The following is a 19,432-nucleotide window of genomic DNA, read 5'->3' as shown; positions in this document are numbered from 1 at the left end:
AATCATACGTCCAGATATTCACAGCTTGAAGCCACAATGCTACAGCTAGTCTGCCTCAGAGCTCGTCGTGGCCGTCCGAATTCACCTCACACAACCGCCCATCCTTGGTCTCCACCAACGCCTCACTCCCAACGCATCTGCGGCACCAAAGTACGTTCTTTGGATCGGCCCTCCTCTTCACTCCCCTCAACATCCAATACCGCTCGCCCCAAAACGCTTGCTGCCATTCCGGCTCATAGCTATCCCCTTCGTTGAAGTATGCGCCAGTGTCGGGGCTGAGTTGTCGCAGTGCCTCGGTTTTTCTGCGCGTGATATCTGAGTATACATGATCGATGGTGGCCTGGGATGCGGTGTCACCGAACGGCGATGCGACGATAAGGTGTGTGAGAGTCTTGCGCCATGCAGGGTTAAGACTGCTTTGAAGAGGGTAGTAAGCTGGTTCGTTCGGTGCACCAATCATGTGGCCGATGAGGAGTGGGTTAGTTACTGGTCCCTATGGGTATGTTAGCCAAGATCACAGATGTCAACCAGAGCTGAGGTCATTTACATTTGGCTCAAAGGCATCATCGGTTGGGCCGATCTTCGAAAATACGATCGCCGTCAGGTGTGGGTTCGCCAGACTCTCAGCACTGAGCAATCTCGACCCATATGCCGAGCCACCATTTGCGACTTGCTCGTTCGTGAAATTGGCTTTGTGCATCTCCAGGTACGTATCCGTGTGCGATAATATCGACTGCCATTCAAAAGCCTGCCTCCGCTCCTGCAGATATGCTTCAATAGGTTCCATGAGCAGCTCAACCGCTCCGCTTGGAGAGTTGTAAAGTAAGAATGTCCAGGAGAATGATAGAGTGGGAACAGTAGGCGGTCCTATAACCAGGTAATACCCTTGCATGCCGCCTTCTTTCAGCCGCTGCATCTCAGCGTGCAAAAATCCCAAGAACTTATAGAAATCCGTGCTTCTGTCTAAGTCTTTTAACCGGACTTGGAAGGTATGCGCAGTAGTTCTTGGGGTTGTAAAGGTGCGAACGACGACTTCCGTGATGATGCCGAATGTGCCGCCACCTCCGCCTCGTATAGCGAAGAACAATTCTTGGTTCTGACATGGGTTGGCGAGGACGACTTCTCCATTCGGTGTGACAATGGTGGCCTCAAGCAAGTTGTCGGCCCCCATCCCGTAGCTTGTCGAAAGCGGTCCATGACCACCGCCTGTGAGCCATCCAATGAGCCCGACGCTGGGGTTGGCACCTGTTACAATCGCCATGCCATGCTGAGCTACTTCTTCTTGTACTTCAATGTTCGTGTGGCCGGCTGAAACACGCACAGCGGTCAATGGACTCTCGGAAGGGCAAGACGCTGGACTGAATGATGCGACGTAATCGATGCCGCGCATATGGTGCGTCCATATACTTAGGCTGCCATGTCCAGTGCTGCGACCTTGGTATGAGTGTCCAGTCGCCTTTACGACAACGCGAATGTTCCTTGCACTTGCCCAAACCAGAGCTATGCTGACTTGAGAAGAAGTGGTGGCATTCACTACGTAGGCGGGGTAGTTGCCGATATCACATCCCTGCACTTCAGCATGTGGGTTACTGGTGATGCTAGTTCCGTTGGGAAAGATTGGATTGCAAGAGTCGTTCGCCCATATAGGGTAGTCGATACTGACGGGATGCGCAGCGTGATATGACGAGTTAAACCACTGCGACGTCACGTAGTCACAAGCTTCTCGATCGAACTCTGGCCTCGACGGGTAACAGACTGCTCCCGGTGGAACGCTGCGGATAAGTGCGCCGTCAAGTGTCGTGTTGAGGTCGCTCCATTCGTTGATAGTAGGCCAACAAGCATCACCAGGTGTCTGGGGTATGCATCAGCCGTACTCAGCGGGTGCGCAATCTCAACTCACACATTTGCACGGCTGGCCAATTGCGTCGCTGTGCGATGAAATGCAGAGAAGACAGAGAAGGGAGGTATATAATCGCATGTCTTTAAAGCTCCGAGCAGGCAGCGCTGCGTATGTCGAGCTTCAAGTTATTCGTCAAGTCCTCCTCAACACCGAAAAGTCGTATAGCAATTGCAGAAAACTCTGCCAGCGCAAGGTTCAGCGGATTAGGCAGATCTAGTTGAAAATACCACGTAAGTTGGTGGCCTAGGACGAGTGAAAATTTTCCGTTGCTATCAGGCTGGTCAATTCTCGAATGGCGCAAGAAGATAATTGATACCAGCTAGCGCTACAAAGGTGTCGATAGCGAGCCAACAAAAGAAAGTAATGAGCGTTGAAGAAACGAAGACGAGATGCGGAAGTTAGACAACGTTTGATGTTCAGTAATCCATATCCATTCCGTAAAGCTGGAATGGCTGACAAGCCAAGCCTCGGTGAGGGGCAAAACACGTGACGAGCCCGATTATATCGATCCTTCGTCTTGTCCTAAGTAGGCTGTCGTTGCGAGTAGATATCATACATTCTAGGTGTCCGATGAACATAGACAGTTTCATCCAAGGGTCGTGTGCTGTAGAGAGCCTTTTTACTGCTCCCACCGATGTGCGTAGCTGGCCTGCCAGGCTGCGCAGGTGATGGCCAGCGTTGTAGCCACTTCGATCATAGCACAATCCATCGCGCTGGGGGAAGTCGCTTGTGCTAGATTACATGTCCTCTTTTAGCTCCATATTGTCGTACTTCCATCATGCCAGCATGTGGTCGTAACGACGCCGCGATGACCTTCTAGAGAGACGTGTCAGCATCGAGCACTTGACGTCGCATGCAACATACATACCTCCAACACCACTTCAAGCAGGCCTTCGATGCTTCTTGCTCAGTCTCCTCCGAGCGCGACTCGGCTTGCGCACTGGTATTTGGTCGTGGCTCGGTGCTAGAATAGGTCGTTCGGCGGCATGCATGTCGCTACCGGCTACACTTGCCCCATCCCTCAACGCACGACGCTCCTCATCCTGAACCTGAATATCGAAAAACGATGTTCTCCAGTTCGTCTGTTCCTCTGGCATACCCCCCGAGCTCCTCACCAGCACGCGCCGCGATCGCTGCATGTCGCTGACGTCCGGCTCTCTCCGGAACAAAGCATCGCTGAAGATGCGCTTGAAGAACTTGGGCATGATTATTCGCTGTTACTTTGCAGAACAAAAGATATAGCCGCAGGAAGGATATTATGCAGGGACTCGCGGGATGCGACAGGCCTTATCAAGCCCGTGTTGATGTTTGGGTGGCGAAGATGAGGGCGGCAATTGCGGGGGCCGATACCCCTGTTGCGAGAGGATGGGCAGCGCCATTGGCTAGTATAAGAGGGCCGTAATGTTGATCTTGAACGGGCGTGACCAACTCTCTCCTGGACGCGTCAACGGAATTTTGCTTCCCGTGCCCTCGCCCGCTTTACTGAAGATAACTGCCTTTTCATAACGCGCATCCAGCGTCTCGCGCCTGGTCGTCCATCTGCAGCTCACAATACACGCACCTAGAAGCGCCATTACCGACAATTCACTCCACGCGCGCATTCTGTTCGGGAGCTAGCTGCAACGATGTCACAATGATCGGCACAACAAGGTGTTTACTAGGACTTATTGTTCTCACAAAGCGTCTACATGCGGATCAGTTTCAGTTCATGTGACGATGAAAAGCCCGAGCACCAGCCATCCCGTTTACCGACTGGCTTCATGCTCCAAATACACTTTCCGTGCGTTGTCTCCTATCACTGACTATTTTCATCCCAGTGTCTTTCTCTCTCCTCTTCTATCCTCTTCATACACTCCTCCTCCGAGCAGTCGAACCAATCATCGATATGGCTACTTTCCCATTCAATGTCTCCAAATCGAAAGAACTCGCACGGACAGCCAGCTTGGAAGCACTTGTGTCGGATGCGTTCTCCATAATCTTGGCTACCTGACACTAAGAAGCCTTGGGCCTTCAAACGGTAGACCACTGGGCAAATTGCCTTGAGGTAATCGGACCAATCGTCAGATTCATCCCATTGAAAGGCAATGTGCAGTTTGAACCCCTCCTTCCGTGCAACACTTGGGTCTTCCAGCAAAGTAGAGAGTGACCGACATATTTGTCGGATGTGTACTGCTCGACCCGATGGCCTACTATCCCCTGTGTGCAACGGTAACCACGCGGGGCCGATGAAAACGTCCAGTTCCCTAAGGAAATCGCAGGTCCGAACCGAAGGCGACCAGGTGTCATACAAGACGCCATCGTCGTCTTGCAAGAGTGGTTGTAGCAGCTTTATGTCGACAGAGAGATGGGCGAGCTTGTACCAATTCTCCACGGCTTCGCGCGCGAATTCAGGGCCGACTTCACGTTCCAGCATCCAATATGGCGGCTCATATGCTTCAACCATAGGCGCAAACTCGTACAAGGGGTCGTGGGGATGCTTGGAGTTGTTGTCGACAATTTCGTACCGTTCGTTCTGACTTCCGCGGTAAAGGTCCGTGTAGATCATGTCCCGGAGCTCACGTGGTAGTTTCTCCATAACCGCGTTTGGCAGCTCCTGTATAGCCTCTCGACACTGCTGGTCTCTCTTCGACAACAAGAGTCTATAACCGTCAGTATGGATGATTATGTCTGTCCAATCTTGTATAGCTTACGTGCGTATGGCAAGACGTTTCGCGCCCAGCAACCGTAAGTCATCATCCGCTAAGCGGGCTTGTTCGTGTTCCCTGTCTTCGGTCGTGTGTATGCTGGTAGTCAACGTCAGTCAGTTGTCCATTTATTAGATGTCGGGTCGCTTACTCTTCATCGACGTTGCTAAGAGCCGCTTGCAGGCCCTCAACGGTATCGGGTATCTGGAAATCGGACAGAGGCATGACTGAATCAGCGTCGTGGGCTCGCTGTGACTTCAGCGGGCGGCGCGCAGAGGTGGTGAGGCTGCAAATGAGTTCCTGTGTGTTTGCGAGAGAAGGTCGGGGTCCAATCACGAGCCTGCACTAACCCAGAAAGGCAAAGCGTGTCCGGATCCGGTGCACTCATTCTCACTGACAGCATTGCACCCGACAGCACATGGCCTTCACGCACTTTAGATGAGCTAATATGGGCAAGACAGGCTTTCAAAAGCCATGGGGTGTAAAAAATCCCAAGAAAAATCCATAAAGTAGGAGAGACAGTATCTCTCATTCGAAATGTAAATTACTAGCCCTCCACCGCGCGCAATCCCGCTGCCATCTATCTATCTTTTGTCGTTTGTTCCGCATATCGGCAACACTAAAGCTGTCATGTCCTTGTACCTGGCCCCAGAACTTACGCTTTTCCACCCCAGAGGAAGAAGCTGGAGCTGCGCCATCTATTGTCGACGCTAATTCGGTAGACGAGTAGGAGTTCTGACTTGCATTGGGCTTGCTCAATACGACTACTCCCTCTGGAATGTCATCCTCCTCGGAACGAGGCTCGGCTTCATCTTGCGCCGGTGTTATTGCGATGGTGTCGATATTGTTGTTCGCGGATGGTGCTGACGGTTGATGTTCTTCTATTCTCTGAACATCGACGTCTTGCGCGCTTACAACACTCTCATTGCTGTCTTCATCGTCACTAGAGCTCGCATCATAGAACGTATCTATCGTATGTATAGACGGCGGCGTGAGAACACCCGCCTCGCCATGACGCCAGTCGTAAATGCGCGCCCGGTCCTTATCATTCCATGGCTTCATCATCGCCTCCAGATCATCGATATCCAAATATGGGTTAACATTTGCTTCGATAAGTTCGTCAGGAATGGTGAAAACGTTCACATCCATGGCGCGTTTCTCTGCCTCATGATACGCTTTCTCCGCAACACGTAACGCGTTTATGAGTTCTTGTCCCTTTTTGATGAAGAAGCGGGGAAATTGATTGGCAAGTTCGCCCTCGGGTTTGGTCGGGTTCTGTGCGCAGTATCTAAGGAATGTAAGTTCGTAGCATTTTCGGTGTTTGTCGTGTGCGTCGTCAGCTTTGCGAAAAGCTTCTTTTGCTATGTAGAGTTTGAGTCTAATCTCATCTTCTGCTGTGAACCGAGTCATGGTGAGGTCAGGGGGCTTGCTTTGGGGAACGTCCGCATTCCGGTTTGTGGTATCCTGCTTTGCCCTGTTACCGGTGTACAGCACCATAGCCATTTCGTTCCCAGCCAACGGCTGCTGTGCATCTTCCGCTGCCGTGGGACTAGATTTCCTTTCCGCCTCTTTTGCGCCACTAGCTTCTTCACCTGGTTCAGACTCCGCGCTCGATGTTTCTCCATCTTCGCTTTCCCCTTCTTCTGGCTTGAAACCTGCTTTGATGAAACCAATATGGTGGTGAACACATATGTTCCACGCGATTTTGTACCATGCCTCTTTCGCGTCCTGAACCTTGCCCTCTAGCTCTGCTTTTTCCTTTTCGAGCAGCGATAGCTCCTCCTCATCCTTGAGTAGTTCCTCTCGTGCCTTTGATTGCATTACGACAAGTTTAGGGTCTTGCTGCTTCACTAAGCCAAGGTTGATGCGTTCGACATCTGCTAGACCCGACTTTGCGGAATCGACTATCTGCTGGAGGTGAAATATTTTGTCATTAATTGCTGGGATCTCCTCTTTAAAGCGATCTTCGAGCTCCCCGAATGCAAGTTGTAGCTCCACAGATCTAAACATTCGTTGGCCCAACTCGTGCGAGAGCAGAAGCGCCATAACTGGCTTGCCGTCGACAGGAACCTCAATCAAGGTAGCCGAACCGGCTTTGTAACTTTCTGCGGACTCTTCATCCCGCTCTGCGACCGGCCAAAGTCTCGACCCCTCTGGCAATGGTTCGACTGTTCTTGGGATGGCATTTTGTTCCTCTGTCCTCTCCGAATGTTGAATATGCGGTGGAGGGTTCTCTGTCTCAGGGTGATTCGACTGCGTGCTCGACACTTGATCGCCGTCTGATGTGGCCATTGGAATTGCAGGAGTGCAAAATGTTCGATTTCCGAAAACGCGTTACTGCCTAGAATGCGCGACTTGGGCCAAGGAAGCATCGGGCTGAAGTTCAGCGGATTATTCAGTGTATCCGGAATCCGGAGACAAAGGCCGGCCCACCGAGAGCCTAGTGGCTTTGTTGACATCTTTGAACGACATGTATGGTTCTTTGTTTCGACGCAAGGGGTTTGAACTCATTGTTGACGCCGGAAGGCATCTTCACGAGCTCAGATTGATGCACATGCGTGGTGAGTAAGTTGCTAGACTCGCGTTTGCTTACGTCGTTCGAAAGTGCCAACATTTGTTCTCTTCAGGATGCCCGGTAGGGTTCACGCTAAGATGAGCTATCCGCAGTGCACACACTCGTGGTTCATACTCGAATTTAGTTCGCATTTTCGCGGCAACCGTCATTTTTGTGCATGTACTGTTCCATCGCTAGATACTAGTGTTGTCACAAACACTAGATGTAAGCTTGATGCGTGAACCTTTTCCTATCGTATCAAAATCCAGGGAAGTACGGCTGGGAAGACTGAACAAGTACGTAAGGTTTTGGCCATAGCGTGGTCTTTTGTAGCTTCCGTTCGAGACGATATGTGCCCGCGTTTCAATCCAGACTGAACACGATGTTGGTGTAAGGAGGTCGAAAGCTCGAAACACAATCTTGTTCTGCAGGCTCAGCCTGAACTTTCACTGAGCCAAGAATGTCGCACGTGTTATGGATATTAGCGATTGCTGTCGGATGCGCTTTGACCATTGTTTCTGTACGCAATGAATGCATACGCCTAGTCCAATTCAGCGACCTATTCTCTAAAGGTCAACAACAGCGGTCGCAAACCACTCCGCCCGCATCGGTCTTCCAACTCAGCTCAACTACGCGTTGAGCGGTTTGTTAGTCTTCCGCGCACAAAGAGTCGAGGACCCAGTTGGCGTGTTGCTGACGCTTTCTCCAGCCAGCCACCGATATCATTTACTTGTGTCGACAAATCCAGAGCGCGTCGATTCGACATGGCTAAAGCAAAGAAAACGAAGAGAAGTCAGCCGCATAGGGGACCAAGGTACCTAGCCAATCGGCCAGTTGAAGGAGATGGGCTTCGTGAGTAATCGAGTTTGTTGTGAATGTGACAGCGCTAAGTGTCGAGTAGGTTTCACGGAAGCAAACCACGGCCACGCACCGGCGAGGCTTGGCCGTTATACGGTGTCGACTCCAGGGCGCACTGTACATCCACCGGCTACAAGTACTGCTGCTAGGCACCCCGCCGGTCGTACCACACGCGATGAGATCGTCAACCAAGCTGAACCGTCCGAAGTAGACGGAAAGTCCCTCGCGAAAGCAGTCCGCCAAGAGATGCAATCGGTCCCGGGCTGGACCAAGATCAAGGAGAAGGCCGTGGAAGAGGAGTTCAACAAGATCAAGTCCGGTATGATGATCAGGGAGCTCTACTCAGAGAAGACCACCAACCCTCATGCTAGACCCGATGATTCCAGATATCTTCCCACCCCCGACGGTCTTCACCTGTTCAAGTCCGCGCCCTGGATCGTCTTCTCGGTGAACAAAGAGACATGGACCTTTGACTGCAGGAGGATGACTCGACAAGACAAGCCGAGCGATGCGAACTTGACCGCAGCTCAGCGCGAGCAGTACTTGCGAGTATTGTATCCAGAGGGGATTAGCAATTCGAACGCTCATGGCCACCCTGTCGTCAAAGCCCAATGGTGCAGAGATCCGAAGGCAGGCAACGAAATATCAGTCATTAACCTGGACGAGTCAAAAACCATTCTTGCTACTAAAGACATGGACATCTACGGCGCTCTGGAACCGGCGTCCGCGATCAGCTTTGTAAGGGCGTGCTCGAAGCTCAACTTCAAGAAGGCTCTGGCTTCCGAAGCAGAGCATCATGATATTGACTCGATCAATCCTGTCACTGCGGAGCCCGCCATCGCTGATCACCATCCGCTAGGCACCCATGATGTAGCTTCCGTGGATCCAGGATGCGGTAAAGCGGTCGCGGGCATGCCCGAGCACATGAAAGATGCACCCATCGCTTCAACAACCGAGGAGAACTTCATCAACTGTACCACAGTTGAAAGCTGCAAGAGCTGGGTTGGTGACCAGATATCCTCATCGCTTCCTGCCGGATCCGTCCTCGGCGCTACGGAGGCTCCAATACATGAGAAGCGGATGATCGGCGCGTCTCACCGACCGAACGCTGTGGGAGATGTTGACATGAGCTGCGACATAGAAAAGACCTCATCGCTGGCTCTTGAGCTATATGCTCCGTCGTCGGTCGTCTCCGGGCTATCCAACCCAGTTGAAGAGTTGACTTGGGATGACGAACCCTTGACCGAAGAGGAAATCGCAGCGATTCGCTCACTGAAGCCTAAGACCATCGGACAAACGATTATCGCAAACCTAAAGGAGTTGGCGTTTGATGCACGACTTCGTTGTTACAGTGATGTCGTCGATGCGGACTTAGCCCGTAGCTCGGCCGAGAAGTATCGTGAGAAACTCAAAGCCATGGAGCCAAAGGAGAGGACACCCATGCACGTCCGCGAGTACAAGCAGCTCTGGCAGAAGTTTCTCCTGTTAGATTCTGGAGTCCGTGGCCTGCAAGATGTGCAAGATGTGAACCTTTTGCACCAGTTCGTAGTCTCTCGGATTCTCAAGAACCCACCGGAGGGCTGCAACTGGAACCAGGTGGCGCCTGCTGCTGGCATGATCTAGTGGACATTTTGGCACGAGATTATGGTCGGTAACATCGCGTGAGCGGGCTGAGACGCCTAGTTGTGGGGGTTAGTGAGACGTCCCTGAATTTCATGTCAGCGATTTCATTCAGCATGCATTTGCATTGCAACATGGGTAGAGCACGGGTGTGTAGGGCTTAACAGACTACAAGCTTACACGTAAATGGGTGGTAACAAAACAGGTGTTGCGATGAGTGACTGTGATGAATTTGATGATGAAAGCGATGAAGGTTGATGGTTTGAGGATGGCGAAGCAGGCAAGAAGCCCCTGCCCACATGCAGGTGCGCTAACGCGAACGGAAGCCACGATGACGTTGATGAAGCTAACCCGCGCATGCGTCGCGTCGTCGCTGCCAGATGCGCGACGCGTCTTTGTTCATCCAACAAACATTTGTGATTCTATCTTTCTGACAGATCAAAGGTGACTGCTCGTCGCGGCTTACCTGCGACATGAAGAACAGCGAGCACAGCCAGCCTAGACGACCACCTCTACTCCATAACGCATCACTAAACTCACATACCCAGAAAAAGACGGTCACATAACCTTCTGATTCTCCGACTATCGCGACTAGTCTGGCAAAAGTCCAAAGAGTCCATCAGATCAACCCCAATACGAGGTCCAAGTCCCTCTCCCATCCCTCCAAAGTCTGCCCGACGCAAGACGCCGGCACCTCTCTCGTCCCCGAAATAGGATCTGTATCTTGACCATTGTCTTCTCGCTCTTCATCCTCCTCCTAAGAGCGATTCCGCATCTGACAAAACACACAGTCCCGACAATGTCGTTGCCGAATCCGCGCTGTAGTATCGAGAGGCTCTACTTCTTGACCCAGCGATTGGTAACCTCCGGTCTCAGTCGCCCATTGTGCAGTCGCTTGCCAGATCGCAATATCGCTAATCATCCTGTCGCGCTCTTCGGTCTCATCGGTGGTGTCGCTGCCACTGTCGGTGCTCATATCGGTGACGGCCGGCGGGATGGTCAGGGCTTCGGGAGTGCTGTGTCCCAGTGAGACGGCCGCTGGGGGTGGTGAGCTTCCAGGCTGCGGTTGACCGGCTGGGAGGAGCTTCTGCGGGACAGCTATTGGCATGCGGGGTGTGAAGTTGGGTGTGGATGGTACGGTCGCTGGGCTGTCCGTTCCTTCTAGCTTGGTCGTGTGCTTGACCGGAGCAGCTCGATTGCCAGCAATGCCAGCCCACGTGGTACCTTGTGGCGCCGCCGCGGGATCTCTCGCAACGTATGGCTCCAGCGGTGGCGTGAAGACCGGCGCGTCTTCTTGCGCTGGCTCGTCGAAGTATCCTGGTTCGTCCTGCTCCGCCATACCCAGCGGCCGACTCGCTTGCCCTTGATCCCTCAGGTATCTCACCGACTGCCGCTGATTGTACATTTCCACTTTGAGAATGACGTTTGCTATGCGCGTCTGGTCTGTCTCCTCTTGAGCACGCGCTGCTTCGGCTTTGGTGCGGAAGCCGACGACGATGGTGGTAACATTGCTATTCGGATAGACGTTCTTAAGGCTTGTCGGATTGTAGCTTTCGTACATCTTTTTTAATTCGTCTGTCTCGATGTAGCCGGGGACGTTTTTAACGAAGATCAGGTGCTCGTTCGCCGCTTTGGCGCCATTGTTCAGAGGCATCGCGACGGTTGCGCAGTGTGGGCGGGATTGTGGGGCTTTGGATTGTATTCGCGAAAGTCTTGGTGTTGTAAAATCTAGGTCCTTCTGCGAGTATAAGCGATGACGAAAAGCCGGAGTGAATGTATTGCTAAGGATCGAGATGGTGCGTGTGTGTAGAGAGGTGCGGTAGTACCCTGAAAGTTCTTGTGACGTTCGCGTGTCAGATTAGCGAGTAGATAAGGGTCTTCGACTGCTGCAGTGTTGCTCCCACAAGTGGTCTTCTTACTGTCGCGGAAGGTGTATCGGTGTAGTGGTGTAGGTGAGCAAGTGATTATCGATCAATGACGCGGAGCACGTTGGGCCCATAAAAGGCCGCGAAAATGTGTTCGTCCTCATGGTACGCAGGCAAACGGAAAGATGGAAGAGCAAGTGACTGGGAGTTGTAAGGACGGTAACGAGACATGTGAGGTCAGAAAGTGATTAATCGCGTCGTAATAGGCTCAACAAGGCTCGACCAGGGTCTAGTGCACCAGAATGAGGAAGGCATGATCTAGACCTTGTGCTGAATACCACCACATGTCCAAGGGTTGGACAGAATGTTCATCACGATATAACATGCAGTGTTGAATGTGAAGTGCGAAATGCAGCGAAGGAAGCGCGTCGTTCTTCGAGACCAGCACTACGTCATGCCGCCTAGTCTAGCCTACCCGCGTGCTGATCCCTGCAGGTGCACTTTCGGGTCATCGCGCTCAAGCCCCGATAACCACATCGTGTTTGCGCGCGTCCCGTGATGATCCGATTGCATTGGCTGTGAATGGAGTTTCGGGCGTTACGTCATATGGTTACGCTGATTCTGTGAGCCATGTCGACGCGCAGCCACTGCACCGATGTAAATTTCCAGCAAGTCTATGTTGTTTCGCTCTTGTCGTGCTCAGATTTCTGCAGGATGTTGTACATGCTCGATCTTGTTATATCGAATGTGTACAAGAGCTTCGAGGAGACCAAGACCATCGATATCGAAGATACATAGGTATAAGCAAGCAGCTCAATGTGACTGTTCGACCCTCTTGTACCTTCTCAAAACACGTTGATAGAGAATGAGGAAATACTAAGGGCAACAGTGTGATGGTGTACAGCCAGCTTACGAGTGTTGGAAATCAGATAGTTCAGAGTGCAAGAGGTAAGCAGTTCGAGATTGAAGGTGCGTCATGCGTTCAAAGGCGCTCAATGAGCACGTTGATGAGATATATAGAAACAAGATAAGCCTGCCCTGTGCGGCATCATCATCCAGGAAATAACAGCAGATTTACACATCTGGAAACGACATCAATACTTGGCAACGAAAGCGAAACATAATGGCACGGCCAAACTAATACCGAAGAACACAAGCCTCCTTCAAGCAGGCATGCGGAGATCTGGCCAGCAACTTCACATCTCAAGCCATTACATAGTTGGGGGGTATTATTCATGTATTCTATTATTCATTTACATTTTTACATCAACGACTAGACGATCCCTAAATCACCTAGACCTTGATCACAACCTTATGCGGCGCATCCTTCTCCTCCGGCTCACCAAAGATGTTAACCGGCCACCTCGGCTTGTTAGCCGTGTAAGGAATGTTGAAGCGACGCGGCTCCTTCTTGCCAATCTCCTCGACCTTTGCAAAGTCGTCTTCCGACAGATCGACCTCCTTGAAGTTCTCTTGGATGCGCGATGCGGTCACGGACTTGGGGATGACGGAGTGTCCGCCGACCTGGGCCCACGCGAGGATGACTTGTGCGGGGGAGGCGTTGATGCGGGTGGCGATCTCCTTGATGGTGGGGTGCTGGACGAGGAGGGGCTCGCCGACCATGTTGTTGCCGAAGGCCTAGAGGGGTGGTTAGTGGGTGTTGGGTTAGGGGGATGGAGGGGAGATGGCTTACGGAGTACTCGGTGATGTGGATGTTCTTCTCCTTGCAGTACTGGATGAGCTCTGGCTGGAGGAGACGGGGGTGGCGCTCGATCTGGTTGGCAGCAGGGGTGACACCGGTGCCGTCGATGATGGCCTGGAGGTGCTCCTTGGTGTGGTTGGAGACACCGACAGCGCGCGCCTTCTCCTTGGGCAGCTGTGTCATGGCCTTCCATGTGTCGACGATAGAGACGTCGTCGAGCATCTTGACGTCCTCGCCCTCGAGAGGGAAGAGGTTGTTGTGGACATCGCCGCGCTCGTCGAAAGCGACGGGGAAGTGAACGAGGTAAAGGTCTAGGTAGTCGAGGCCAAGCTCAGCCAGGCAGTCGTCGAGAGCGCCGGGCACGTCCTTGGGTCGGTGCTGCGAGTTCCAGAGCTTGGATGTGATGAAGACGTCCTCACGCTTGAGGTTGGGGACCTCGCCGCCGAAAGCCTTCTTGAGGGCCTGGGCGATCTCCTTCTGGTTGCCGTAGACCTTGGCGAGATCAAGGTGGCGGTAACCAGCCTTGAGGGCCTCGAGGACGGCAGCGCCGACCTGACCAGGCTCAGCTTGCCATGTGCCGAAACCAAGTTGGCTGGAAAGGTTAGCAATTGCTACGTAAGTCTGCGGGGTGTTTGTTTGGGTACTCACGGAATGGCAGCGCCAGTGTTGAGGGTAACCTTCCTTCCGAGAGACATGATTGCAATTGGTGAAGTTGGGGTATCAAGAAGAAAAAGTAAAGAGCTTGTGACTGTTTAGATGCGGATGTTCTGGACCTTTAAGCGTTGTCTGGGGAAAAAGTTGTCGGAGGTGGGATGGAGGGGTCGGAGACGTCACCGAGCCCCAGACGGCACCATCTCCATGTTTGGCAGCCGCCTCCGCGCATCAACAATGTCCGACGGTCCACCTTACAGACTTCTGCGTCATGCATTGGTTCGCCTTCGCCAAAGTCGCGGTAGTCGTGTCTCAACAAGCATCATCCATCGGCGCTACGATGTTGGAGAGGCTTAGGAGTATCTGCCGTCGATCTACCGCGGACACGTCGCGTCGCCATTGGTGGATGAAATGTGGCAAACGCGAAGTTTTTGTAGGCGGCCTTCAGGGACCGGGTCGAAATCGCCTATTGTCTTGTATAAGCGCGGGCATCATGCGGAAGAGCTATGTATGGCGGCTGCATGGCAAGATGGGGTTGGCTTGGTGACATCGATGGGGCATGCGGATGGGACAGACCTCGGCGCATCAGACGGTTATATAAGCGACCCACTCTACAGCCACGTCGCCTTTCCATAGCGTTCCAGACATGTGAATTCGCGCGTCTTTGACATTTACATCGTTACCTGTACTGTAAAGAGCAGGAGTACGTTGATGGAATGCTCAAACGTGGGCGTAGCATCGATCCAACACTTTCTTACAAAAGAGAAAAACTAAACACCCTATAGCCTACATTAAGATGAAACCGTGCAAAGTAGGAAACCCAACGTCAACGTCGGCTCTAGGGTTTTCAGTTTCTCCCTTGTGTCAGGTGGTCATCACCCCATTCATCTCATAATCCTCTCCCAAAATGTCAGCCCCTCCCGTACATCCACTGCCTTCACCCTCATCTCCACCCCCTTCTCCTCCCTCCCAGGCATCGTCAAAAACCCCATCCTTTGATTCCCTTCCACGATTAAGCTACACACCGAGATCGTTACAGTCTCCAATTCCGGCGCTCCGAGCCCGGCGATCAAGCTCGTAAGACTACCCTTCGGGCCTAGCTGTAAGCACAGCTCCAACATATCCTGTGCGTCCGTGTAGTCGATGTCGACATGTTTGACCATCACCCGGAGGGGTTTTGGTAGGATAGCGAAAGCGGAGAGGACGGTGTGTTTAAATGTTATTTCGCGTTTGATATTGATGTGTAGGGTATCTGTGTCTGGGATGAAGAGGCAGGGTTTGGTCGCGCCGGATTCGCTTCCATCCCTTGAGTTGGAAACAGGAAGGTGGAGGTGGTGCGGCTTAGCGAGAAATTTGCATTCGGCGGAGAAGAACTTGCTGGTTAGGTGCAAGGTGATGTCCCGGTTGGCAGAGGGGAGAAGTCTGTAATGTACGGAGCAGGGGATGCTTGCTGCTAGTACAGAGGCTGCACAATTGGGTCGGCGGAATTTGATGTCGGCGTGGAGATGGCGGGGGGATGCGTGGATGGCATTGTTCCAAGCGTATTTGATGATGCGGGCTTGGAGTTCTGCGGGAAGGGAGTCGAAGGAATTGAAGACTGATGCGGGTTCGTCTACAGGCAGTGTTGGCTGTAAATTTGGCTTGCCTTGCATGATGTTGGATTTTGGCATGTTTGAAGCGGTCTTTATAATCTTGATGGTGTCGAGGGCGGTGATAACAGAAGAGGGAAATGTGGGTATTAGGTAGTATCCTGTAAGATTTCAAGAACGAAATCGAAAGGCGAGGGCAAGACTTAGTATTTCCAATATATACAGCATTAATTGATGAATTAACGTACCTTGGTTAAGATGTGGCAGTCACGCTGAGTTTAGACTAGACGATACGCCGCAACCAAGGTACAGCCCAAAGACAATACACGACACAAGCACCTTATACAGGACAAGTTTGAACTGGTCTGCAGCTTACACCAACGTAGAAACATACAAAATGGATTACCCAACGTCAAGGTAGGCTCCAGAGTGTTCAGGCTTTTCCTTATTTTGGGTGCATCAAGAACACGACCAGGTCAAAGACGATTGCTCACGACATATTTCTTAATGTTTTGTGATTACAGTACATAGATACCATACTTCATCGAAAGCCTTGCCCCAGCGATCCAAAACATGGAAGCCAAGGACCACATAAAGCGCCGATCCACCCATCCTGGTCCCATCTAAACAGGGACTTGAAAAGGAAAACCCGCACAACCCACGCCCGCTACGAAGAAGGTATGGAAAATCGCTCCCAGAAAACATGATAAAAGCTAGAGCACATGGTTGCGGATGTCGCCAGAGACGAATTCGCCAGGGACAGACCGCGTCATGTTTGCTATGGCAGCCATTAGCACGGAACCGAAGAAGAAAGAAGGGGTATCAGAGTCGGTGAGGATGTGGAGGTGCGGTCAGGCAGTGTTTATGACTCGCCTCCTGTTGATGCTGCGGGAGCACCTTCACCACCTCTGAATGATCCCCTTCCTCCGCGGCCTCCGCGTGCGCCTCGCTCGCCACCTCGTCCACCACGAGAAGCACCGCCACGGCCTCCGCGACCGCCGCGACCACCCTCGCTGTCTGAGGCACCTCCACTTCGGTAGCCGCCGCCTGAGACGCCACCACGGGTGCTAGCTTGCCAGCTGCCGGCTCCGTACCTAGGCTGGTTGGGACCCGGGCCGCGCTCGTTGTACACCTTGACGGTCTTGTTGTCTGGGCCGCCCCTAGCGTTCCTGACATCGTCCGCAACGCGACGAAGCGCACCGTGCATGTCCTGCGAGGTGGCGAAGTGGGCGACGAAGAAGTGCTTGATCTTCTCCATCTTCTCGACCTTGGACCTGTCTTCCTCTGCAAGCAGACCCTTGGCTTCTTCCTCATCCTTTACACCGGCGATAAAGAGACCCTTGCTCTCCTTGCGCTCGACGGGTTCCCGGGGAGCGGGAGATGTAGCCTTCTCCGGTGCGCCGGTGCCATTGGGCTTAACCTCGCTTGGAATGGACTTTTCAGCAGCATTTGCTGCTGTGTTGTTGGCCGAAGGCTGGGGTGTTGCGGCCTTGACGGACTCCTTGGGTGCAGCAGCAGGGGCGGGCGAGGGTCCGGTCCGTGCAGCCTGGCCGGCATTCTGCTTCTGCTGTTGAGGAACCGGTGGGGTCGCAACGGCAGGGCGGGGCTGCTGAGGAGCGTTCGCTGGTGGTCCGGCTGAACGACCTGGGGCAGGCGATGGCTGGGCGGAGGGGCTGGGGTTCACTGCAGCTGGGGGACCAGTGCTAGTGTTTGCAGCTGCGGGCTGAGTCTGGCCAGGTGCAACCTTTCCGCCTCGGTGAGCAAAGTTGAAACCTTGGGCCCTCATCTCAGTACCGATTCTACCATTGTCAATATCCAGTACGAGCCAACCGTAAGCAGCATCCGCAAGGTTAAAGTTCCACATGTTCTTGAAAGCGCTCTCGTCGATTTGGCCGCTCTGAGGACCAGGAGCAGGGCCACCGAATGGGTTGCCGCCGTTGGCTACGGTTGGCATCTTGTTTACTATGTCAAGTGCCAGTGCCAGCAGGCGTTGTTGAGATTCGCTGTCAGCGACCGCGGGCTCGACTTCAGTCTTGACTGTATCCCAAACATCGTTGAAGGAGGCCTTGGATGCAGCGAGCTTTCCGCGGTAATGGTCGAGGGTGGGGTTAACGCTGAACTCGTTGTAGGAACTACCGTAGCGGAAATGCAGACCAGCGGAGACGGAGAAGTCGGCCTTGAGCGTGACGGACAGCTGGTTGAGCAGGCCTTCGCGAGCGGGAGATGCGTGGGTGACGAATATGCGGGTTTCGGTCGGGTCGTATACGCGGTTGGCTGTGTCGACCAGTTCGCCCATCTGTAGCAAGGTAGTCCACATGGTGCCCTGTCCACCTGCAATGGTCGTCCTGCCCTCGCCGTTGTCGAAAAGCTTGTGCATGACGACAGCGCCACCGAGACCGAGCAGGCGCAGCTTGACGCCACCTACATCGAGCAGCCGCGAATGCGCCTCATCGATGATGTGCAGGTTGTCCACCTTGTACTCGCCCGATCGCAGCTTTTCCAGCACCTGAACATCCTCGCAAGCACCCCACACGGTGTATACTGGCACGTTCAGAGTGTATGTCTTGTTAAGGAAGAGGGGCAGTTCTGAGAGTGGCAGGTGCTCCCGTGCGAAGCGCTCCTTGATAGGCGGTTGCGGAGGGGCTGTGGCAATAGAGCGCTTAACTGCATCTGACAACAGCGGTGAGTACTGTGCCACGTGCTTGAGAGTCTTCTCGGCGATGCGATCGAGCGAGCGGTCGTCGTAGAAGCCAAAGTCGCCGGTGTGGATGATGTAGTTTGCGCGGGCGTCGGCGGCGAGCTGGTTTAGCGATTGCAAGTTTCCTGATTGATGTTAGAGATGAAACTAACGTTCTGGTGTTGTTGTCGCCCTCACCTCGGACATCTGCAATGCACAGCACTCGTACGCTTCCCTGCTGGATCACGCGGCCCTGGTTGGGGAGCAGCGGGACAGCTCCAGGCGCTGGGCCTGAGGGACCACCGGGAGCGCCGCCATTAGGGAGGTAGTTGCCTGGGTAGGGGCGCGGCTGGTTGGGAGCTTGCTGGATGAGGTCAGTATCGATGTCACATGTTGTCAGACTGGAGCGGCAATTGCCAGACATACTGAAGCCATGGAGTCGGAGGCGGAGGGGTCGAGCAACGTGTCCTGGTGAGGTATGCAGATGGCTGGGGTGGGCGGCGGAGATGGGGTGGGGTATTACGATTTCTGAGTAAGAGAGAATGTAGTGGAAGAGCCTCCTCTTTAGTGATGGCAGCGGCGAGTTGTCTGGTCTGCCGTTGCTCCTTCTGTTTTTGCTAACAGCTTTCCGCCGCACAGACCCTGGCCTAGCGCGTCCTATCAAGTCGCGTTGGAGCTGTCTGGAACCTCTACATCTCCAGCTCCCCCAGCTTCCTCCATCCATTGAGCTTTGTTTCCTCATGGCATCGCTGTTTCTTCATCTCGTTTTTGTCATGCAAGCTTCTGACAAGATGGCTACCCTCTGCATTACCTCCTGGCATGCACATGGCATCACTGCCAGCCACCGCGGTCTTGTCTCCTAGCGACCTGAAGAGCTGTCACCAAGTTCAGATGACGGCATTTAACACACTACTTTCTCTTTAGGGCTTTTCTTCGGTCTCTCTACGAAGCAGCTTCAATGCTCGAGCTCAAGAACCTCTGCCAGCGCGCACAGTCGATCCTCAGCGCAGTCTGCCGACGCACCAGGTCAGACTCTACGACCACTAGCCAACAAGGACACCGAAAGGAGAGTTCCCACCGAAGGCTTTCCGCGCTGCTACGTGCTCGTGCAGCGTTTGCTTCTCGAGTTTGCCGCGCTCGTTTGCCATTGGTCGGTGAACCGGCTTACCTAACTTTTGGACCCTAATTTTTGGACCCACTAAAAAAGTTGAAATCCCACCTTCTTCTATCGAGCGGCGCTCTTTTTCACAACTGTAAATATCAAAGGTCTTCGCTGCCCCGCGATAGATCACCACAGCCTTGCTTTCTACATAACCACACCGTGAGAGCATC

At 53.2% G+C, this 19,432-nt stretch overlaps 6 protein-coding genes across 6 annotated transcripts; 1 reads left to right on the top strand and 5 right to left on the bottom strand.

Moving 5' to 3' along the window:
- Positions 1-55: 55 nt before the first annotated feature.
- Positions 56-1,390, bottom strand: J4E88_003977 (uncharacterized protein; the record flags this gene model as incomplete). The annotated part of the gene is made up of 3 exons (XM_049397625.1): positions 56-493; positions 548-1,308; positions 1,360-1,390. The coding sequence occupies 3 exons, from the start codon at positions 1,388-1,390 to the stop codon at positions 56-58; spliced, it is 1,230 nt and encodes a 409-aa protein (XP_049257013.1).
- A 1,391-nt stretch (positions 1,391-2,781) lies between these two features.
- On the bottom strand, positions 2,782-6,876 carry J4E88_003976 (uncharacterized protein; the record flags this gene model as incomplete). The annotated part of the gene is made up of 5 exons (XM_049397624.1): positions 2,782-3,096; positions 3,894-4,539; positions 4,591-4,662; positions 4,736-4,884; positions 5,227-6,876. The coding sequence occupies 5 exons, from the start codon at positions 6,874-6,876 to the stop codon at positions 2,782-2,784; spliced, it is 2,832 nt and encodes a 943-aa protein (XP_049257012.1).
- Positions 6,877-7,902: 1,026 nt separating this feature from the next.
- Positions 7,903-9,619, top strand: J4E88_003975 (uncharacterized protein; the record flags this gene model as incomplete). Its single annotated transcript, XM_049397623.1, has 2 exons — positions 7,903-7,990; positions 8,040-9,619. 2 exons carry the CDS (start codon positions 7,903-7,905, stop codon positions 9,617-9,619), a joined length of 1,668 nt encoding a protein of 555 aa, XP_049257011.1.
- Positions 9,620-10,373: 754 nt separating this feature from the next.
- J4E88_003974 (uncharacterized protein) lies at positions 10,374-11,270 on the bottom strand (the record flags this gene model as incomplete). The annotated part of the gene is made up of 1 exon (XM_049397622.1): positions 10,374-11,270. The coding sequence occupies one exon, from the start codon at positions 11,268-11,270 to the stop codon at positions 10,374-10,376; it is 897 nt and encodes a 298-aa protein (XP_049257010.1).
- Positions 11,271-12,774: 1,504 nt separating this feature from the next.
- On the bottom strand, positions 12,775-13,878 carry GLD1_2 (mitochondrial glycerol dehydrogenase Gld1; the record flags this gene model as incomplete). Its single annotated transcript, XM_049397621.1, has 3 exons — positions 12,775-13,119; positions 13,175-13,775; positions 13,832-13,878. The coding sequence occupies 3 exons, from the start codon at positions 13,876-13,878 to the stop codon at positions 12,775-12,777; spliced, it is 993 nt and encodes a 330-aa protein (XP_049257009.1).
- Positions 13,879-16,285: 2,407 nt separating this feature from the next.
- On the bottom strand, positions 16,286-18,535 carry J4E88_003972 (uncharacterized protein; the record flags this gene model as incomplete). The annotated part of the gene is made up of 3 exons (XM_049397620.1): positions 16,286-18,246; positions 18,299-18,464; positions 18,527-18,535. The coding sequence occupies 3 exons, from the start codon at positions 18,533-18,535 to the stop codon at positions 16,286-16,288; spliced, it is 2,136 nt and encodes a 711-aa protein (XP_049257008.1).
- Positions 18,536-19,432: the final 897 nt, after the last annotated feature.

Source organism: Alternaria novae-zelandiae (assembly GCF_023758075.1).
Source record: "Alternaria novae-zelandiae strain BMP 2774 chromosome Unknown scaffold_6, whole genome shotgun sequence".
Taxonomy (NCBI): domain Eukaryota; kingdom Fungi; phylum Ascomycota; class Dothideomycetes; order Pleosporales; family Pleosporaceae; genus Alternaria; species Alternaria novae-zelandiae.
The sequence above is the reverse complement of the archived record's forward strand: the minus strand, read 5'-3'. Positions and strand labels throughout refer to the sequence as shown.